Source organism: Schistocerca americana, chromosome 2 (genome assembly GCF_021461395.2).
Source record: "Schistocerca americana isolate TAMUIC-IGC-003095 chromosome 2, iqSchAmer2.1, whole genome shotgun sequence".
In the NCBI taxonomy this organism is placed as follows: Eukaryota; Metazoa; Arthropoda; class Insecta; order Orthoptera; family Acrididae; genus Schistocerca; species Schistocerca americana.
In genome coordinates this window covers 199,079,463-199,101,123 of record NC_060120.1, presented here as the reverse complement: position 1 = coordinate 199,101,123, position 21,661 = coordinate 199,079,463, and the positions used below count along the sequence as shown (strand labels likewise).

At 37.3% G+C, this 21,661-nt stretch overlaps 1 protein-coding gene across 1 annotated transcript in view; it reads right to left on the bottom strand.

The window, feature by feature from the left end:
* Positions 1-21,661, bottom strand: part of LOC124595599 (esterase E4-like) — a 73,211-nt gene that overhangs the window by 14,095 nt on the left and 37,455 nt on the right. Inside the window, exons 3-9 of the mRNA XM_047134400.1 lie at positions 15,336-15,498; positions 9,853-10,038; positions 2,885-3,075; positions 2,594-2,768; positions 2,290-2,468; positions 2,050-2,197; positions 1,631-1,766 (exon numbers count right to left, since the gene is read on the bottom strand). Coding sequence (XP_046990356.1) covers positions 1,631-1,766; positions 2,050-2,197; positions 2,290-2,468; positions 2,594-2,768; positions 2,885-3,075; positions 9,853-10,038; positions 15,336-15,498 — 1,178 coding nt within the window. The remainder of the gene's footprint in view (positions 1-1,630; positions 1,767-2,049; positions 2,198-2,289; positions 2,469-2,593; positions 2,769-2,884; positions 3,076-9,852; positions 10,039-15,335; positions 15,499-21,661) is intronic.

The following is a 21,661-nucleotide window of genomic DNA, read 5'->3' as shown; positions in this document are numbered from 1 at the left end:
TGTTAGATCTGTAAACAGTTGTGATGGTCTACTCATCAAAAACTGTTTGTTATTTCGAAATATTGCATAATCTTTGTCCTAAAGCCTTCAACACATTTTGCTGTTGGCAAACACTTGTGTGTGCACTGTGCTTCATGGCTATAAATGACACATTTTATTTACAACTAAGGTTTTATTTTGGTGTTATTCTCTTGCTTATGTTTTATTGCTGCAATATTATTCTGCAGTAGTGTGCTAAAGTAAAATTCTTTGTTAGAGCATCAGTTCTTACCAGACAAAATTAAAAAGTGAAAAGTATTAAAAAATTCCTGGGTTTTCCTTGATTTTTCTGGATGAAAAAAGTCCCACATTTTTCTTTGTTGTCCTGGAGCATATATGCTCAGAAGTAATAACCAACTACAAATAAAAAAAAAAGTACAGTGTGGCTTACAAACTTCACACACAATTTTAATTACTATCTTTCACAAAATGAATACATTTTGCATAAGTGAGGAGTAATCCCAGAATATTTTTCTGATCCCAGAATATTATACTGTTGAATGTCAGTGAACGAGAATATGAAAATTATGTTCACTTACTGACTGCATGTCCTCAAAATTCACATTTAGCTTCATGGCAGATGTAGCACAACCTAAATGTTTTAGCACATATATGGAATGGTGTTCTTAATTTAGGTTTCCATTAATACACACACCAGTGAATTTTGAACTTTCACATTGTTTATTATTTTTTTATTGTAAGCTACATTTATAGTAGGTGGAGTATTTATGACAATACAAAACTGATGAGCTATGTTTTTTCAAAACTTAAATCTTGTCCATTTCTGCAAAACCAGTTAATAACATACACAAACAAATAACTTACTATTTTCCCTGTGGATGCAGCTTTGATTGGATTAACAATAATGACATATCACTGGCAAAAAGGACTATTTTTTCACTTTCATTAAAATAAACTGATAGATCACTAACACAGAGCAAGGAACAGATTTCGAATCAAGATCAAACCCTGTGGAATGCCCACTGTAATTTCTCACCATGAAGTTGATATAGCATCACTGTTTATATCAATATTCCTATTGGAAGTTTGTGCATCCTGCTTCTTGAATGGGAACTCAACCACATATGTATTGACCAATGTACACCACAAAAAATGTGTAACACAATATTATGAATAAAGAGTCAAATGCCTCTGATGAATCACAGTTAGTCCAACCAATGATACATAGTCATCTAAAATTTTATTGTGTAGTCAGTGAAGATGTAAACAGCTTCCTCAGTATAGAGCCCTTTTGAAATCCAATCTGTCACTGACTAAGTGTCTCATTACCACTGAAGTGCGTGACAACCTTTGAGTACATCCTCCTGCATTCAAAAGCATGTTAATCTGTGATAAATGTTGCAGAAGTATCTTTGCTCCCAAAATCTGATTTGCTTCAATAATTATGTAAAGTCTACACCATATTTCCAAAAGATTATCACCTCTGTAACACATCTTCATACATCATATGATGATTAATATATTTGACAAGACATGTAAATCATGTTCAAAATTATACCCTTAAGAGATTTTAGATGAAAAACAAAATGTTGGTAGTAAGATTTTCAAACAGCAGTAAAATAGTACTCACCCAGTTTTCACAAAATTTGCCCACATAGCAATAAGTGTTTCTGAGACATGTGTTTCTGGTTCACCATCTTGGAAAAATGGAAATCCAAGAGAAGATATATAAAACAGGTACATGAGATCATCATGATGTGCCACACCTGCAATAAATCATGTAAAATTCACTTTTACAACTGCTAGGCTGTATAATACAACCAGTTCTTGAAACAGGTTAATTTCACTACATTTACTAGCCAATCTTCGTTTTCTTTTTTTTCAGTTTTTTAGGACAACAAATTTTTATAAGCTATTTCTAAATAGTCTTATTTTTAAGGCATTTTATAACATTTTGGCTATTGATGAATAAATAAAATTTGATTGCTGAAATAGAAAGAAAAATAAGTGTATGATGTAAGACACTAGACTGTAATATATAAAACTTACCATATGGTGTAGTTGTTCCTGGAATATAAAAGAAGCTGTACCTGCCCTGATATGAAAATTTATAGAAGTAGACTGGGTACCTACTAATTTTTGCTATTATTTTAGCGGCCCGATCTTCACCAAAGCAAATAATGGCATCTGCATAAAGCTGCAAGAAATAATAAAAATGAAAATAAATGTGGATGACACTTTTCTGACATGATTTGATTGTATATTTGTGCAAATTGAAGTCAATATTACCTTTCCAAGCCCATCTAATGAAGCGTTGGTAATTGGTTGATTTTTAAGATAAAATTTTTTGAGCTCTTGGCTAATGTGATGTGACTGATTTGTTCCTCGTTCGTACATGAAGGCAATTGGAGCAACAAATTCAAAATTTTCATACATGTCATTGGCTAGAGTTGCATTCATTGTTACAGCTACAAATAGTGTAAGTTTAAAAATAAGTTAAGTATAAATAATATTCCTTTACACTAGTACTATTATTAATCAGTTTTACTTTAGCTCATAGAACATATGTTTTTCTTTTGTTTTTGATACTTACACAATGCTCTCCAAGAAAATTCATCTTTAGTGAAACCTGTTAGCCATGGTACCTGAGTAAAATTTCTGTGCAACAGCTGTAAATAAGGCTCTTCAGTAAGATATCTCTCTCTCCCATCATGTAGATCAGACTCAATAACTGGGTAATATTTGAGAATTGGATCACGAGCCCATTCCTAGTTGAAAATTTTTTTGTCAATATAACCACTCTTGATAAAATGGGTAATGGAATAGGACTTCATTGCAACTTTTTTTTGTATTGCTAAACCCTTGACACTGAAATAACACAAACCCTTAATAGTCCAATTGATTCAGCAATGTCTCTAGCTGGTTTTGCACGGAGACATTCTGCAATCAGTTGGGATGTTGCAGTAGGACATCCAAGTAAACTGGCATGTTTTCTTGCTATTGCTATTGGATCATGGTCGATATCCCACCTGGTATCAATAGATGCACTCATTGAAATTGCTCTATGGAACAAACCTGGAAACAATGATTTAATGAGATTTACCAAATACATTTTTATAACTATTCATAAAAAAAAATCTAATTTCTTTTTGCAGTGCTTCCTATTGCAGAAATTGTATCTTTTATAAGAGTTTTTTCTTTCTTGATAGTTTTGAAACACGAAAATCTTACAGGGTAGCTTATATAATGAGGTATTGTCGTACGATATGCAATTAAATTGAGTATCAATTATTCTAGGAGCCACATTATTGATCTAAAAGTAACAGAATCAACTGCATTCACTCCTACCCCTCTCTTTCTCTTACTCTCTGCTTTTAACCTTCTTTATTGCTCTCTTCGTTCTTTCCCTTCGTATTACATCTCACAGTGTCACTAACATATAAAAAAACAAATACTGTTTCTGTTTTATTTATCGAAATAAAAAGTTTGTTTTCGGGATTACTTTATGTTACATATGTGAAAGAAAAATAGCAATTATGTGAATTTAATCACTCATTACAATGACTCCATTGATACATCTCTAACAAGATACATGAGTATATGTGTATCTTGCATAATGTGGCCCACCTCAGGGCAGCAAATGATCTTTCTTCTCAGATTAATAAGAATGTGCACCTGACTGATGTAAATGAAATTACTCAGAGTGAATGCTTTAGATTCATTCTGCACATAGGCATTTCATGATGTAGCATGGTAAACCTGCTAGAGAACAGATTCTTAGCCACCTCAGTATCATGTTGTGATGGGTTAATACAGCTAATCAAAGTTCTTCACAAGCTGACAAACTGTGGAGATATTGTCCGGACAATAATATAACATTTTGCTTGAATTACCACCTAGAATGGAGCCTTGCAGAATAGCACATATATCAGTTTGATTGCAAATTGAGTCTTCAGTTCCACCAGTCATGTAATTTGCAAATCCACCTTTTCCATGTGAAAACTGGATTCAGCACTGTCTGTGGCACATTTCACAATGCAATCATGCCAGAAATCGTTGATGTATGTTGTGGTGCTCTGCAAGGATATTAACTAACCCCATCATATTTTTAATTCATCTGTACACTGTGGCAATAAAGTCATAGGACACCTCCTAATATTGTGTTGGACCTCCTTTTGCTTGGCACAGAACAGCAGCTCAATGTGGCATGGATTCAACAAGTTGTTGGACATCCCCTGCAGGAATATTGAGCCGTGCTGCCTCTATAGTCGTCCATAATTGTGAAAGTACTGCTATAGCAGGATTTGTGCATGAACTGACCTCTTGGTTATGTCACATAAATGTCTGACGGGTAGCAAAATCATTTGCTCAGACTGTCAACAATGTTTTTCAAATCAATCATGACCAATTATGGGCTGGTGATAAAGCACACTGTTATCCATAACAATTCTGTTGTCGTTTGGGAACATGAAGTCAATGAATGGCTGCAAATGGTCACCAAGTAGCCAAACATAACCATTTCCACTCAATGATCAATTCAGCTGGACCAGAGGATCCAGTCCATTCTACATAAACATAGCCCATACCATTATGGAAACACCACCAAATTGTACAATGGCTTGTTGACAACCTGGGTCCATGATTTTGTGGGATCTGCACCACACACAATCCCTAACATTAACTCTTACCAACTGAAATTGGGACTCATCTGACCAGGCCAATTTTACAATTGTCTAGGGTCCAATCGATGTGGTCATGAGCCAAGAGCCATCGCCCATTAATGACAAATTTCACTGCACTGTCCTAACAAAGACAGCTGTTGAACATACCACCATCCTAGATGTTGGCCTCCACCTCAAAGATGGCTACATCAGTACCTCTGTCCAAATCAAACCTGCTAACCACCAACAATACCTCCACTTTGACAGCTGCCACTCGTTCCATACCAAGAAGTCCCTCTGTACAGGCTAGCTAACCATGGTCATCACATCTGCAATGACAAGCAGTCCCTCTCAAATTATACTGAGGATCTCACTGCAACCTTCATTGACTGTAATTATCCTCTCATTCTTGTACTATAACAAATCTCCTATGCTTTATTCTTCCAGTTTCCCACCACCTCCCAAAGTCCCACTGACCAGCCACAGAGGAGCATTCCCTCGTAACTCAGTACCACCCAGAACTGGAGCAAATGTATTACATCCTCGCCAGGGTTTTGATTACCTCTCATCACGTCCTGAAATGAGAGATGTCCTGCCCACTATCCTTCCCACCCCTCCCACAATGGTATTCCACCGTCCACCAAACCTACAGAATATACTCCTCCATCCTTACACAACCCCTGCTCCCAAGCCTTTACCCCAAGGCTCATACCCCTGTAATAGACCTAGATCCAAGACCTGTCCCACACATCCTCCCACCACCACCTACTCCCATTCAGTCACTAACATCACCTATCCCATCAAATGCAGAGCTACCTGTGAAACTACTCATGTGATCTGCAAGCTAAGCTGCAACTACTGTGCTCCATTATATGTAGGCATGGCAACCAACAATCTGTCTGTCCGCATGAATGGCCATCAACACACTGTGGCCAAGAAACAAATGGACCACCCTGTTGCTGAACATGCTGCCATATCTTTCATTTCAGTGTCTGCTTCACAGCCTGTGCCATATGGATCCTTCCCACCAACACCAGCTTTTCTGAACTGCGCAGGTGGGAAATTTCCCTGCAATACATCCTACTTTCCCATAACCCTCCTGGCCTCAATCTTTGTTAGTCACTGTCTTCACCCATACAGCCAGTTTCCTGTTTGCATTCCAGCACTAAACAGCCATCATTCCAGCATTGCACACTGTCTTTTTATTTTATTTCTCTCCATTGCCACTACCTAACCCCCACCCCCCACCCCCAATCACCATCTCTCACCTGCCTTCCGTCTAACCTGCAGCACTACACTGTCCACCACCTCCACCATAATATAATATCCCTCCCCCTCCCTGCCCCACCTCCTCCATACCCAGTCACTACTCCCATCATGCACTGGTGCTGTTGCTCACAGTGTCGTTTCAGTTGCCTGAGACTGCAGTCATGAGTGCGAGTTGCATTTGCATGAGTGTGTCTTCTATTGTTGATGAAGGGCTTAATGACCGAAAGCTTTAATTTTGATAGTCTTTTTGTTGTGCCTATCTGTGACTCTGTATCTCCACTATATGGTGAGTAGAAACTTTCCTTTTCATAATACTGATACTGCTGCTATCTGTTTATGGGCATGTTGCTATCACATGACTTTTGTCACCTCAATATATTACATACCTTGACAGTCCAAGTTTCTGAGTTTCTCATTTGATTCTAAGCTGATACACACAATAATTGTCAAGTTTCCAGAAAATAGTGATTATCTTGAAGTTTCTTAGTTGCAAGTGATGGAGCACACACAAAATGCATTTGCTTCAGATTGTTGAATCTCTTTGTAATCATGTGATTTCTGTTTCTCTGTCCACAAAAGTCAGGGCATTGGAAGTTTAAAGAAATGACTGAGTGGATGCAGTGTGCAAAGGGTCTGAAAAGGACGTACTCTGGGACAATGTGATGTCCCCTGAGTATTCACTGCACTGCTAAAGCAAACGTTCAAGCATAAGTATAACTTCAGCTGCCAGAGACTGCAGCCATGTATGTGCGAGTTCCTTTTGTGTGTGTGTGTGTGTGTGTGTGTGTGAGTGTGTGTGTGTGTGTGTGTGTGTGTGTGTGTGTGTTGTCTATTCTTAATGAAGGCCTTGTTGGCTGGACACTTACTTGTGACAGTCTTTTTGTTGTGCCTATCTGCGACTCGGCACCTCTGCTATATGGTGAGTAGCAATATTCCTTTTCATAATATTGAGCATGCCTTAATTACACAATGGGAAGTCCAGAATGGAATAACAACATTATGGAAAGGATAGAATGCTATTAATGACATAGATAAAGCATTGAGTCACAGACAGGCACAAACAAAAAGAATACTAAAAAGGAAAAAGAATACTAAAAATACTTAAGGGGCTCTAACGCCCTATACTTGCAATGTTAAAATAACGCTTATAAATTACATCTTTCCTCACAAAGTATTTGAGGTAGGAAGTTGAACTTTTTACAGATTATTTATTGGAATATGGGCTACAACTTAACACAGGGATTTTACAAAATTTTAGTTCAGTTATTAAAGATGATTTTTTTTCAATTGTAATGAAAATTCACAACATTTTTTTGCAATTTTTTATTTATATATTCAAAAATATACAGTTTTTTGGAAAAAGGCTGTGTTAAATTATGCAGAAGGTACTGTGTAATATTTACTGAAAGTTTGAAACAAATATGTTTGGAAGATCCTTAGAAAACATGTAATTAGTATGAGAAAATAAAAGTTTTGGGAATCGAGCGACAAAGATTGGATTAACTTTTTAGTGCATTACAGGTCCATAGGATGGATTATCTTCATCCTCTGCAAACTCCTCCTCCAGCTTCCTCTTGTTCCTCCTCCTTTTTACTCTTGCTTGTATTTCTAGACTCTTTACAGCCCTGTCTGCAGCCTGAAGGCGTTCCTTGTCTAAAGCAAGCATTGCTCGTTGTTGTGTTCGTAGATTTTGCTACCATTTTCTTCAGCTGCAGTTACTGCAACACTGTTCCAAAAGGTGGTCATGTATGAGCACTTATCACATTTCAGTTGTATTTCACTAGCAAGCCCTACGTGCTTTATTATGGAGAGTTCCAGACCAACTTCACTACAATGAATACATCTTACACAGTTTGAAAAAATTCCTTTGAGAACCGACATATCAAATATTTCATTCACATCTGATTCGCCCATAAAACATTCATAGTTTTCACTCATTGAACCAAGCTTCTTCTGTGAAGTATTTTCTTTCCCACTTTGACTGCTATGGGCAGGTGTACTTGAGAGGTTAGGTTCACTCACTTGGTTATCGTCTTTATTGTTTACAGTAATAACACATACCTTTGGCTTTCCAACATTTCTCCTTTTCTTAAAAGCCTTCAGAGGATTTCTAATAACTTTACTTTTACTCATTATTATACTTCAACAAAACAGAGACTCAAGAAACAGAATTAATTACGAATATTTTCGAGATAACGACAGAGTAAATAAACATGAAACAATCGACAATCACACCAGCGATATATATTGAACCATCACAGGTTAGCCACAACACATACTTTATCTCACATCACTAAAATGTACCTGATGAACACGGACGTTAATAACAATACCATTTGACAGCAGTTTAACAGCGCCACAGTGGGTCACGCCCATGTAGAACACATTTCAAAAAAAATTTAAAAATAGTTGTAGTCTTCGGAATTGAATAAATTATATATCTATTAAAAGGTAATAGTCTGCAGATTCAGAAAACGCAAAAAAGTAAAAATTGAACTTTTCATGATTTTGAGCCTTTCCGGAGCCCCTTAAGGGTCATGTATTAGTAGGATGATTAGTGGTTACATGCCATGTATTACAAACTGTGTTTGGTGAAGCCAGTGACCCTGTAGTATTAACTTCTTCTGAGTTACTCATGCAGAAGTAAGTATTTTTACAACAACTCTTGAATGGGGCACCATCTTTTGACATATGAATTCCCAACAAAAAGTGATGTACGTAGTTTACTTAAATCAGCACACCATAATCTGACAGAGAATATAAGTGTCTAGTTAAATGATGAGAAAGCCATCCACAGCTGCTGTGAATATCAACTGAAATGAACATCTGTGACCACACACTTTATTTGTCTGTACATTATACATTTTGGAAAACTATACTTCTGTAATCATATAGATTCACTAGAAATTAACACAACACACATGCTGAGTTTTGTGTGTACAGTTTGGTGGTCACAGGCTGCTTTTCAGAACTGTATTCCATATAGTGTCATATTTTTCAGGCTTTTTCTAAATAAGTAGGAGTATGAACAATGCAACTAGTTACAGATATTTGTGCACTTCAATTGCTGTATACAAAGATAGGAATATTTGGTCCATTTCTTGTCGTGGTTCTACGCAAATGTGTGTAAAATATTTTTAATCTTTGAAAAATTTTGTACTATTCTTAAGAGTATCTCCTTTTGTTAACACTGTAATTTATTTTATCATTATTTTCTAATATTTTATTGTTTAATTTACATGTTGTAGGCCTACATTTTTATTATATATATATGAATATTAAATACCTATGCTGTCATATGCATTAAAAGCACCAAGAGCACCAACATCACTAAAATTAAGTAGCTGAAGTTGTAAATCATTATGCTTGCTTAAAGAATTTGTTTGGTATCAACATTGTTCTCATAATTGACATTTTTATTGCTTCTCTTTTTGGTATTACCTTAGCAATCACTATGCTGTTATCTGGCTCAAAAACATCCTAACTTAGTGTAAGCTTTTCTTTTGTCCTCTGTGGCTGTTTATCTTCTGTGCCGAGATTATTAACTACTTTCAGCTGTAATTATTTTCATCTTTCTTACAGAGCTGCTACTATTTACATTGGTATGCAGATAACATATCTGCTTCTACTATGTTTAAATAACTAATCAGTTGTCAAAAAGGTACTATTGTAGGAAGAAAAACATGCAGCTGGAAAAGGAATGCAGTTTGTATGCTGATGAAAATGGAGGATACCGGAGAAGACAAGAGATTAGTAAAGTAAATGATTAGTATTAGTAATATAACAAACAGAGAGCATGGAGTAGCAAACATACTACACTCCTTATAGTCTGTAATATTACAGGAGAATGTTCTTGTGTTTGGGATCTATAAGGTACACCTTTATGGATGATAATTTTCATTCTAGTATATAACATACAAACCTTTTGCCATGGTTGATAACATATGCAGAAATACGCTAGCTCCTCCAACACTGTAGCCTCCAATTGTTACACTTGAAGGATTTCCACCGAATGAATGAATATTTTTATTTATCCAGCGCAATACTGCTACTTGATCCTTCATTGCATAATTCCCCTCCAAAACACCATCACCAGTGCTTATAAGACCTGCAAAAATATGAATGAAATCCAAGAAAAATTAATGGAAACACATAACACAAATATCAAAATATAAAATTAATATGAATTTTAAAATTATGTTATCTGTACCTGAAAAAGAAGAGCTGTTTCTATTAGACACACAGATTTAAAATAACAAAGGCTGAATTTTTTATGTTTGGTTTTTTTGAGTGTTCTTTCACTGTGACAAAGGAGCTGATTGAAAATAGGAAAAGATAAAACTTTTATATTCTGGAAGGAGGGAAAAATAGCTCAAAATCCTGAAAACCAAAGATCAGGACTACATTTTATTGTTTAGCTGTTCAGTGTTGTGACATTACAAGCTATAAACTTTGTGGTTGGAAAGGGTGGGTTTTCCAGGGAGAAATGAAGGGGCTGCTCAGATACTCAGATACCTGTATGCAGGGTGTGACAATGTGTGTCTGAGAGTTGCTGAGAGAGGTGCATGTGCTGGATGAGTTGTGAGTTGATCACATATGTTCACAAAACTTTCAGCATCATCAGAGGAACATGTTACTTGAACTTCTACATGCAGTTTATTATTGTACAACTGTTGTGTGAGTACTGAGCACTTAGGCTGATCTATCAGTCACAAACTAATTTTATGTGCAGAATAAATGGTGGGTTTTAACTTAAAAACTTTGTATCAGCCTATGTTATTTGACAGATGTCCTGAACTACAACTGTTTCATCTTTATTGTATTATTGATTGTTGATAAAATTGTCCGACTTTATACAAGGATATATGCTAAAACCTGTAATGTAAGAGATCAAGATGTACTACTAAAGAATGCAACACACAACTTTAGTAATCATATTAACCGTTTACTGTGTACACAAATGAGTACTACTACAACTTTTATTTTTCACTAAAGCTGACTACTAATCACAATATTATTTGCATGCATAATCAACCTAACTTTTACTTAATTATGTAAAACATACGATTTTTTCCATAAATGCTGTTACATTCCTAGTATTTTCCTAGGTCCAAATAGACACAAAAATGTGACATGACTCCATATGGTGTAAAGTTATGATACAAGTATTAGTAACAATCTGGTAAAAATAATTATATGTTCCATTAAAATCTGTTAATCTATGATTGTTAGAAACACGTGCATTGTGAAATTGAAGTTGATATTTTGTATATACTTAATTACGGCCAGAAAAATGTGTGTTTATATTTTATTAAGTTTGCATTGGAGCATTTCAATAACTCTGCAATCAGTCTCTGTACTTAAAATTCAGTTAAAATATGACTGACTATAACACTCGTAAAGGTTTTTATTGTTAAGAATATACTCTAGTGGCTGCAACCACCAAACCACTGCAGTTGTAGTTCTCATGAGTGCATGAATTTATGTCAGTAGTCATATGCCAAAGTTTTGTGAAAATTCAACCAAGGAAGTGCAAACATCTTTAAATGGAGTATGTACAGGGTGTTTCAAAAATGACCGGTATATTTGAAACGGCAATAAAAACTAAACGAGCAGTGATAGAAATACGCCGTTTGTTGCAGTATGCTTAGGACAACAGTACATTTTCAGGCAGACAAACTTTCGAAATTACAGTAGTTACAATTTTCAACAACAGATGGCGCTGCGGTCTGGGAAACTCTATATTACGATATTTTCCACATATCCACCATGCGTAGCAATAATATGGCGTAGTCTCTGAATGAAATTACCCGAAAACTTTGACAACGTGTCTGGCGGAATGGCTTCACATGCAGATGAGATGTACTGCTTCAGCTGTTCAATTGTTTCTGGATTCTGGCGGTACACCTGGTCTTTCAAGTGTCCCCACAGAAAGAAGTCACAGGGGTTCATGTCTGGCGAATAGGGAAGCCAATCCACGCCACTTCCTGTATGTTTCGGATAGACCAAAGCAATCACACGATCATCGAAATATTCATTCAGGAAATTAAAGACGTCGGCCGTGTGATGTGGCCGGGCACCATCTTGCATAAACCACGAGGTGTTCGCAGTGTCGTCTAAGGCAGTTTGTACTGCCACAAATTCACGAAGAATGTCCAGATAGCGTGATGCAGTAATCGTTTTGGATCTGAAAAATGGGCCAATGATTCCTTTGGAAGAAATGGCGGCCCAGACCAGTACTTTTTGAGGATGCAGGGACGATGGGACTGCAACATGGGGCTTTTTGGTTCCCCATATACGCCAGTTCTGTTTATTGACGAAGCCGTCCAGGTAAAAATAAGTTTCGTCAGTAAACCAAATGCTGCCCACATGCATATCGCCGTCATCAATCCTGTGCACTATATTGTTAGCGAATGTCTCTCGTGCAGCAATGGTAGCGGCGCTGAGGGGTTGCCGCGTTTGAATTTTGTATGGATAGAGGTGTAAACTCTGGTGCATGAGACGATACGTGGACGTCGGCGTCATTTGGACCACAGCTGCAACATGGCGAACGGAAACCCGAGGCCACTGTTGGATCACCTGCTGCACTAGCTGCGCGTTGCCCTCTGTGGTTGCCGTACGCGGTCGCCCTACCTTTCCAGCACGTTCATCCATCACGTTCCCAGTCCGTTGAAATTTTTCAAACAGATCCTTTATTGTATCGGTTTTCGATCCTTTGGTTACATTAAACCTCCGTTGAAAACTTCATCTTGTTGCAACAACACTGTGTTCTAGGTGGTGGAATTCCAACACCAGAAAAATCCTCTGTTCTAAGGAATAAACCATGTTGTCTACAGCACACTTGCACATTGTGAACAGCACACGCTTACAGCAGAAAGACGACGTACAGAATGGCGCACCCACAGACTGCGTTGTCTTCTATATCTTTCACATCACTTGCAGCGCCATCTGTTGTTGAAAATTGTAACTACTGTAATTTCGAAAGTTTGTCTGCCTGAAAATGTACTGTTGTCTCAAGCATATTGCAACAAACGGTGTATTTCTATCGCTGCTCGTTTAGTTTTTATTGCCGTTTCAAATATACCGGTCATTTTTGAAACACCCTGTAATTAGATTCACTGTATACATGTTTGAACCTCATCAAATAATACAACTCAATAAAATTGAATGCTCCACAACACACTAAAACCTCCAACCTAAGAGTTATGTTGGAGTGTAGACAACTCACAAAGTTTTAAAATGTATACTACACTCAATCCATCATGAATTAAAATTACTGCAGCCCTCTCACTGGAATATAATATATACTCAGTTAAAATGTGGTGTATTGAAAACTCCAGGTGGATTCTCTCACCTGGAGTAGAAATCCCTGGTAAGATGACAATGAGCTGCACAGAGGTAGTTCAATGTCACTCCAGCCTGTCTCTGTGACTGTAGCTTAATTTACACCACTTAAAGCCACTCTTCATCTCAATGTGTTACAACCCTCTGACAAAACAGTAAAGAAACAACTCATAGGACACTGCATATTTTTCTGCATTGTGTCCCTGGTGAGCTGCTATTTCAGCTTCCTCTTATCTCTGGATTCTGACTTGCCCTGTTGGTGTCCAGCAGAATACTGACTAGTCAAGCAGTTGGAAATGGGATCCACAAATATGTGAATAGTTTTCTTGACACAAATGTGTCTTTGTTTTTGCCCTTATCTTAACTGCTCGTGGGCCCCCTCAACATGGCATTTGACTGATCTGCCCTCCCTCATTAACATTCCCCAATCTATACCTCTCTCCTACCGAGGAGGAACTAATAGTAACAGAAGATATGATAGTCTCATCACTTTTACATGCATATGTATCTGTTGGCACAACTAAATTTGTTGTCTCCTGAAGATGAGTACTGCACAGTAATTCAACATTACTGTGTTTCAAGTAAAGGTCATGATGGAGTAATTTGATCAAATGAGAACAAATGGAATTGAGCAACTATTCTAGAGTTGCTATGCATACTACGAGGGTCACTCCAAAAGAAATGCACACTATTTATGTAAAAATACAGTTTTCATTCTGCATGTGTGAAAGTTTTACAGTCTGTAGATACAACTTTTCCGCTTGTTTTTAAATTTGGTTCAACTTGTTCCCATGAGTGGCGTCGTCACAGAAGCAATGTGCTGTCATAGAATTCCTGTGCTGTGAAAACGAGACAGTGGGAAACATCCACAAGAAGTTGAAAAAGGCATAGGGAGATGCTGCTGTCGATCGCAGTACAGTTAGTCGGTGGGCAAGCAGATTACGTGATGAAAGCGGGCATGGCAATATTGAGGATTGTTCTCACAGCAGCAGGCCTTGTACTGCACACACTCCAGACAATCTGCAGACAGTTAACAAATTGGTGACTGCTGACAGACACATCACAGCAAACAAATTGTCGTGCTACATTGGGATAGGGGAAGGAAGTGTTTGCAGAATACTGAAAGTGTTGGCGTTAAAAAAGGTTTGTGCCAGGTGGGTTCCCAGGATGTTGACAGTGGCTCACAAAGAAACAAGAAAAACGGTATGCAGGGAACTTTTGGAACAGTACGAGAATGGTGGAGATGAATTTCTTGGAAGAATTGTGACAGGTGATGAAACATGGCACCATCATTTTTCACCAGAGATGAAGAGGCAATCAATGGAGTGGCATGCAAACTCACCCAAGAGAAAAAAATTCAAAATCACACCCTCTGCTGGTAAAGTTATGGCTACAGTGTTTTTCGATTCCGAAGGACTCTTGCTTGTGGACATCATGCCAAGGGGAACCACCATAAATTGTGATGCATATGTGACGACACTGAAGAAACTTCAAGCTCGTATGAGTCGTGTTTAACCACATCGGCAAAAGCAGGATGTTTTGCTGTTGCACGACAATGCATGGCCACATGTCAGTCAAAAAACCATGGAAGCGATCACAAAACCCAGATGGGCAACACTGAAACACCCGCCTTACAGTCCTGACCTGGTTCCATGTGACTATCATCTCTTTGGGAAACTGAAAGACTCTCTTTGTGGAGCAAGGTTTGATGATGATGACTCCCTTGTGCACACTGCCAAACAGTGGCTCCAACAGGTTGGTCCAGAATTTTACTGTGCGATGGTTCCAAGATGGCGTAAGGCAGTTGAGAGGGATGGAAATTATGTGGAGAAATGAAAATATTGTTCCTAAAAGATGTATCTACACACTGTAAAACTTTCAAAAATGTAGAATAAAAGATGGATTTAAAAAAAATAGTGTGCATTTCTTTTGGAGTGACCCTCGTAAAATGTCATGATGTAGATCTTATTCTCTACCATATTATTACTCTTTGTTTCTTACCCAGAGTTTGTTCATTAACTTATTGTGCTACAGTATGTTTCAGTTATAAAAGAAACTTACCTAAAGCACCAAGTCTATAATTTGCTGTAACTAGCACAATATCCTGATCCATAAAGTATTGTGGTCCAAGGAAACTGCTAATGGCAGTAAACTGGTACCATCCACCAGGATGAATAAAGAACAGAACAGGCCTGTTTGGATGTTTGTGCCCTTTATGAGGCAGCTGAAAAAGAAGTCATTTAGCATGTATTTCTAAATATTTCAATGATCTGAAAACTGAACATGTCAGTTTCATGTGCATTGTCATTGTTGTTCCAGCTTTGGAGTATAATCACACTTTTATATTTTGTTTTGAATTAAGAATGATTTGTCTATTCGTCTTATATTCATTTATTCATTCATCCTGTTCTGCATATCACACATGAAGCATAACCTTCTGGTATCTGGAAGAAGTCATTAAACTGAAAGGTAATACATTGTAAAGAGAAATCTGCTTATTGCTTTGTAGCTGCAGTTATCTGCTACTGCTGGTATGGTAGTTAAAGGAGTGCCACATATCATATGTACAAACAGTGTAGTACATCACTTTATATTATTATATACTTTGATTGTGTTAATCATGTAGCGTCACCAAACAACTACTGTAATTATACATTAATTATGTTACCCCTGACTGGTTCTATATCATATGTACAAACAAGTTATTAACAATGATTTACTAGCCCTAATAAAATAAATAAATAAGAGAGAACAGGGTAACTGTGAAGGATACCAGTCATGCTGTGTGACTACTGTAAATGCCCGTTTACAATGAGCTTTGTTAATTGCCATGCTGCTAGCAAAAGTTTAATCCACCTTGTCAGGCAGTTATTCAAAGAAGTATTCAAAACTAATATGAACACAGCGTTAATGAGTAAAAGTTTTGAGAATGAGTCCTTTGTTCTGTAGGGGAGTATGCTGTTATGGAAATTTGCTGACAGATTAAATATGTGCTGGAACTGGGACTTGAACTCAGAATCTTGTCTTTTGCATGCTATGTCCACAAGAGATACAGTGCCATGGTTAACTCACAGCCAAGCACACAGTTTTAATCTTCCAGGAAGTTTCAAGTAGAATTGCTCATAACATAAATAAGATGAACTAAAACAGCGACATTTAAATATTCAGTTTTTATTAATGCCAATTCTTAACACAGGACCGAGCGAGGTGGCGCAGTGGTTAGACACTGGACTCGCATTCGGGAGGACGACGGTTCAATCCCGCGTCCGGCCATCCTGATTTAGGTTTTCCGTGATTTCCCTAAATCGCTCCAGGCAAATGCCGGGATGGTTCCTTTCAAAGGGCACGGCCGACTTCCTTCCCCCTCCTTCCCTAATCCGATGAGACCAATGACCTCGCTGTCTGGTCTCCTTCCCCGGAACAACCAACCAATCTTAACACAGGTACTTCTCATATCCAAAGAGAATGCATAAAAACTTGATCTGTGACCACTAAACCAAACTCAATGTCTATTTTAAAAATGTAAATGAATACAAACAGCCTTTCTTTGACTGTTCTAGCTGAAAACATTTACTGAGATCTGAAACAATGAGCAAAATCAGAGTAAGAAACGGAGAGACAGTAAGGAAAACGGGAGAAGTAGTATTGTAAAGATGTGGATCAGTTTCTGTGAAACTCAACAGCTACAGTAAAATCTATGGGAGAAACATATGAACCATTGAAATAGAAACTGGTGCAAGACAGTGAAACAGTTTACCTGCTTTACTTTGTAACTGTGTACTAGATAAAATTGCTATAATGCAGAGTTCAGAACCAGTAAATAACAAAATTAATCTTATCATTCTAAGACGAAAGCCATTAGTAAATAACAAAATCAATCTTATCATTCTAAGAAGAAAACCAAATGGCAGTAAAGTAACTGTCTGGCTCGTGAAGCATGGTGTATAATGCCTAGCACACCACCGTGAACTTCATTAGTGATCTATGCCATTCACATAATATTTGAAAGTACTATCTTCTCCATGACTATTTGCATGTCTTGTACCAGACATTGAATTCTGCATATTATTTTTCATACTACTCAAATTCCAGGTAACTAGTATTTGAATTAATGTATACATTATATGAAAGCATTTAAAAAAGTTAATAGTGATCATTTGGGGGTCATACTAGAGCTCATACAAATGAAAAACAGCTTGTGCAGACATTTATAAAAAGTCATTTCTGGAATGAAATATGTTAATAAGGAAAATGATTTAAATGTATTGCAAGGATTCAGTACATCCACAATACTTTAAGTTTTAGATTATCGTAAGTTGAAAGATTCTCAGTTTGGCAGTGCACAACATTTTTATCTTGACCGAGCGAGGTGGTGCAGTGGTTAGCACACTGGACTCGCATTCGGGAGGACGACGGTTCAATCCCATCTCCAGCCATCCTGCTTTAGGTTTTCCGTGATTTCCCTAAATCGCTTCAGGCAAATGCCGGGATGGTTCCTTTGAAAGGGCACAGCCGATTTCCTTCTCAATCCTTCCCTAACCCAAGCATGAGCTCCATCTCTAATGACCTCGTTGTCGACGGGACGTAAAACTCTAACCACCACCACCATAGATCAAAAGTTACTTGTTTTTCAACACCTCTACTTTTAGACCAATGTAGTCTGTAAAACATTTTTGCAGGAAGTAGAGTCCACTACTGAGTTGCAAATCTGGAAATTCTCCAAAATAACCATTTGTGCCTCTTCAAGCAATTCAAATTTCTTTATTCATAGCAATAGATGAAAGTTACAGACTATCATAAAGCAATGAATGGGGAACATGTTACAAAAATGTGCACTACAAATCCTGATAACACTACTTTGTGAGTAGCAGCATGATCCTCAAATGGTTCAAATGGATCTGAGCACTATGGGACTTAACATCTGAGGTCATCAGTCCCATAGACTTAGAACTACTTAAACCTAACTAACCTAAGGACATCACACACATCCATGCTTGAGGCAGGATTCGAACCTGCGACCGTAGCAGCAGCACGGTTCTGGACTGAAGTGCCTAGAACCGCTCGGCCACACCAGCCGGCTACCAGTGTCAAACATAGGCCTTAATTCGAGGAAGAAATTTCTGAGAGTGTACGTTTGGAGCACAGCATTGTATGGTAGTGAATCATTCACTGTGGGAAAACCGTAACAAAAGACAATCAATTTGTTTGAGATGTTGAGCTACAGAAGTGTGTTGAAAACTAGGAGCTGATAAGATAAGGAATGAGGAGTTTCTCCGTAGAATCGGTGAGGATAAGATGTATGTGGCCATCTTCTATGACCATTTCAGAAAACTCGTTCACTCTTGGCATAAGAATATTCAGTTGTCTGGTGATTATGGGGAAAAGTGAACATTGCCAATTAATTTGCACAATCTAACAATAATTATATCTGCAATTCATTTGTTGAAATATATCCACCAAAAACCTCATGTTACAAAGATGGGGAAATTACTTTGCATTCCACGCTCATAACTTCGATAGATGCACAGTATGTTCTTATATGGAGTAGGTTCTGTAATTGAAATAGGATGATTCAATTTTGTTGATGGCACACATTGCAGAAATGTAAAACAAGGAATAAGAAAGATCATGACAAAATTTTCAAAACCGAGACAGTATGAAAATGTGGTATGGATTCTAACAAAGAAGAAAGAAAAAAGAAATTTGCAGACAACAGAATTGAAATTTTAAGAATGACATGAAAAGGAATGCAAAAAGAATAACAAAATTACAGATTTAAAGTATAAGCTTGTAAGTATACAGTCACAATATTATGAGAAGGTAAGTTACTACTCACCATATAGCGGAGATGCTGAGTCGCAGATAGGCAGAACAAAAAGACTCTCACAGATAAAGCTTTCAGCCATTGGCCTACATCAACAATAGACACACGCATGCAGGTGCACGCACACACACGCGCGCGCACACACACACACACACACACACACACACACACACACACACACACAACTACAGCCTCGGGCAACTGAAACCACACTGCAGTCGTGTGTGAGTGGCATTCGCATGAGAGAGAGAGAGAGAGTATGTATGTGTGTGTGTGTGTGTGTGTGTGTGTGTGTGTGTGTGTGTGTGCATGTGTGTGTCTGGGACTCAGCGTCTCTGCTACATAGTGAGTAGCAACTTTCCTTTTCATAATATTGTTATGTTCCACCCTGGATTCTCCATTGTTTCATTGTTTAAGTATACAGTCACTCACACACACACCATTTTTCATAAATCCCACCACAAAGGAGAGCCTTCAAGGTTATGGAATGAGTAAAACTACACATGAATTGAATGAAGAACTGATTGCACACCACTGTTGCAGCATACACAAATGCTATTCTTACTTATGGTTATGAGAATTAATTCTAAACTATTTTATTAGTCTATAAATATTACATGAAAATCAATTGCTTTGATAAAAGCCACTGCTGTTCCTCTTACACTCTTATGATGTTTTTTATTTACTACTTCACACTAAGCTTCTACATGGCTTTATACAGTACACTATTAGATGTCTATATTCTGGTTAAGTCAAAAACTGTTAAATATGAACATAGATATTACATGGAACTTACACCTCTCATGAGTAAAATACTGTCTTATTTACAGAAAGTGTGGTTTGTTTATTTAGTTTTGAGTGTTCAAGCATTCAAATAGTTTTGAACCACAACATGAAACTTCATTCTGAAGTCTAGACAAGGATGCATACTCTAGATGGAAATTATTTTTGCTTTTTCTACTGCATAAAAATAAAATTATATAAAATGTCTACTGTATAAAACACATACCAAGAAAATATTCTAATATTTTGCTTGTGAATGTTACAGTTCATTTTAAATTCACTCATTCTTAGTATTATATGAAGCAGGTATTGAGATCAGAGTCAATATCACATGATCTCCTTGAGCAGTGCATATATCGGCTCAGGTAGTCATATTTCATTTCTGAGTAATGTTGTTAAGTACCCAAGTGCAACAGCCTGACAGTCTCCCTCCAGCTCAGTCTCCAGTGTTTGATGAGGTTGCACATCAAACACCATTTAGTACCTTGTAACTGACATGGCTGCTTTACTTTTTGCTTTGGAGATGCTTTTTGGTCATTATCTTTTTCTGATGACAATTTGTGATTTGTACTGCTTTCTAATTCAGGTATTATTGCCTTTAGCAAATCAATACATCACTCTGAATACTGCATGTGGTAGGCACTGAAATGCAGCACACCAGAATAGCTCCACTCACTATAATCACACTCCATAAATAAACATATTTTTTTCCTTTTTTTGTTTTCTACATGTAGGCCCACAGTGAATATACAAAATCTCCCAATTCTTACAGCTGTATTTTTCAAAACTTTATTATTTAGTGTAAAATTTACAGTCTGCTGGTTACAGTAGTGCAAATATTTCATGTAGAAATGCTGTACTGAGCTAATGAGTTTATGTATTCTGTACAGAAATGTAATAACTTTACATTTCAACATTTTGTAATATCTGTCCTCCAGGCATCTTTAAACAGGCATCATAGTGTACAGTGCCATAGTCAGTCTGAAGCTGACAGTCAAGAAGTAGAAACACTATGTGATATTTCATGTTAGTCACTATTATCTCCACGTCAGTTGGAGATGAGCCTTAAAACAATGGACATACCATGTCAGTCAGTGCACAGCAGTAAGCATGTGAAGTTCTGTATTAATCAGCACACAGTATTTTCAAGTGATCTCCAGGTATAATTATTGATTATTGGCACCTGATGTAAAGCTGGGTTTGTCACAGGCATGAATTTCTTGCATATGCAACCTCCCCGTCAGTGGCATTACATGCAAGTCGAAATTTTCACACGTGGAAACTGGTAACACTGCTTACGCGACTTTCAAAATGATGATTGGTGAAGTTATCTGTACTGCAGTTAATATGTTTGCACAACTTTTTGCTGAACAGCTGGTAGTGATGTTGACTGGGGGAAAAAAACACACTCATCAATGTTGTGTGTGGAAATTATAGGTATCTTAGAATTCATTGGGGACATTCAGTACACTAAAAATGGACATATCTGCCAAGAATGAAGGTAAATTCAAAAATTATTTTTAAATGGGTAACTTATATTCTGAATTCCTTATGTTTTTGGGTGGGGTCCACCTATAGCAAAATACATGTCTGAGACAACTAACAAAATTATGTTTTGCTAAAGGCAGACCCCACCCAAAAACATACGTTATTGTTAAAGCAAACACAGACGAAAGAGCTTCAACTTCAAGATGATTATTCTTAATTCCTTTTGAGAGACATGTGTTTCACTCTATATGAAAGTCTAATACCCCTATGTGAAATGCTTTTTGTTTTTAGA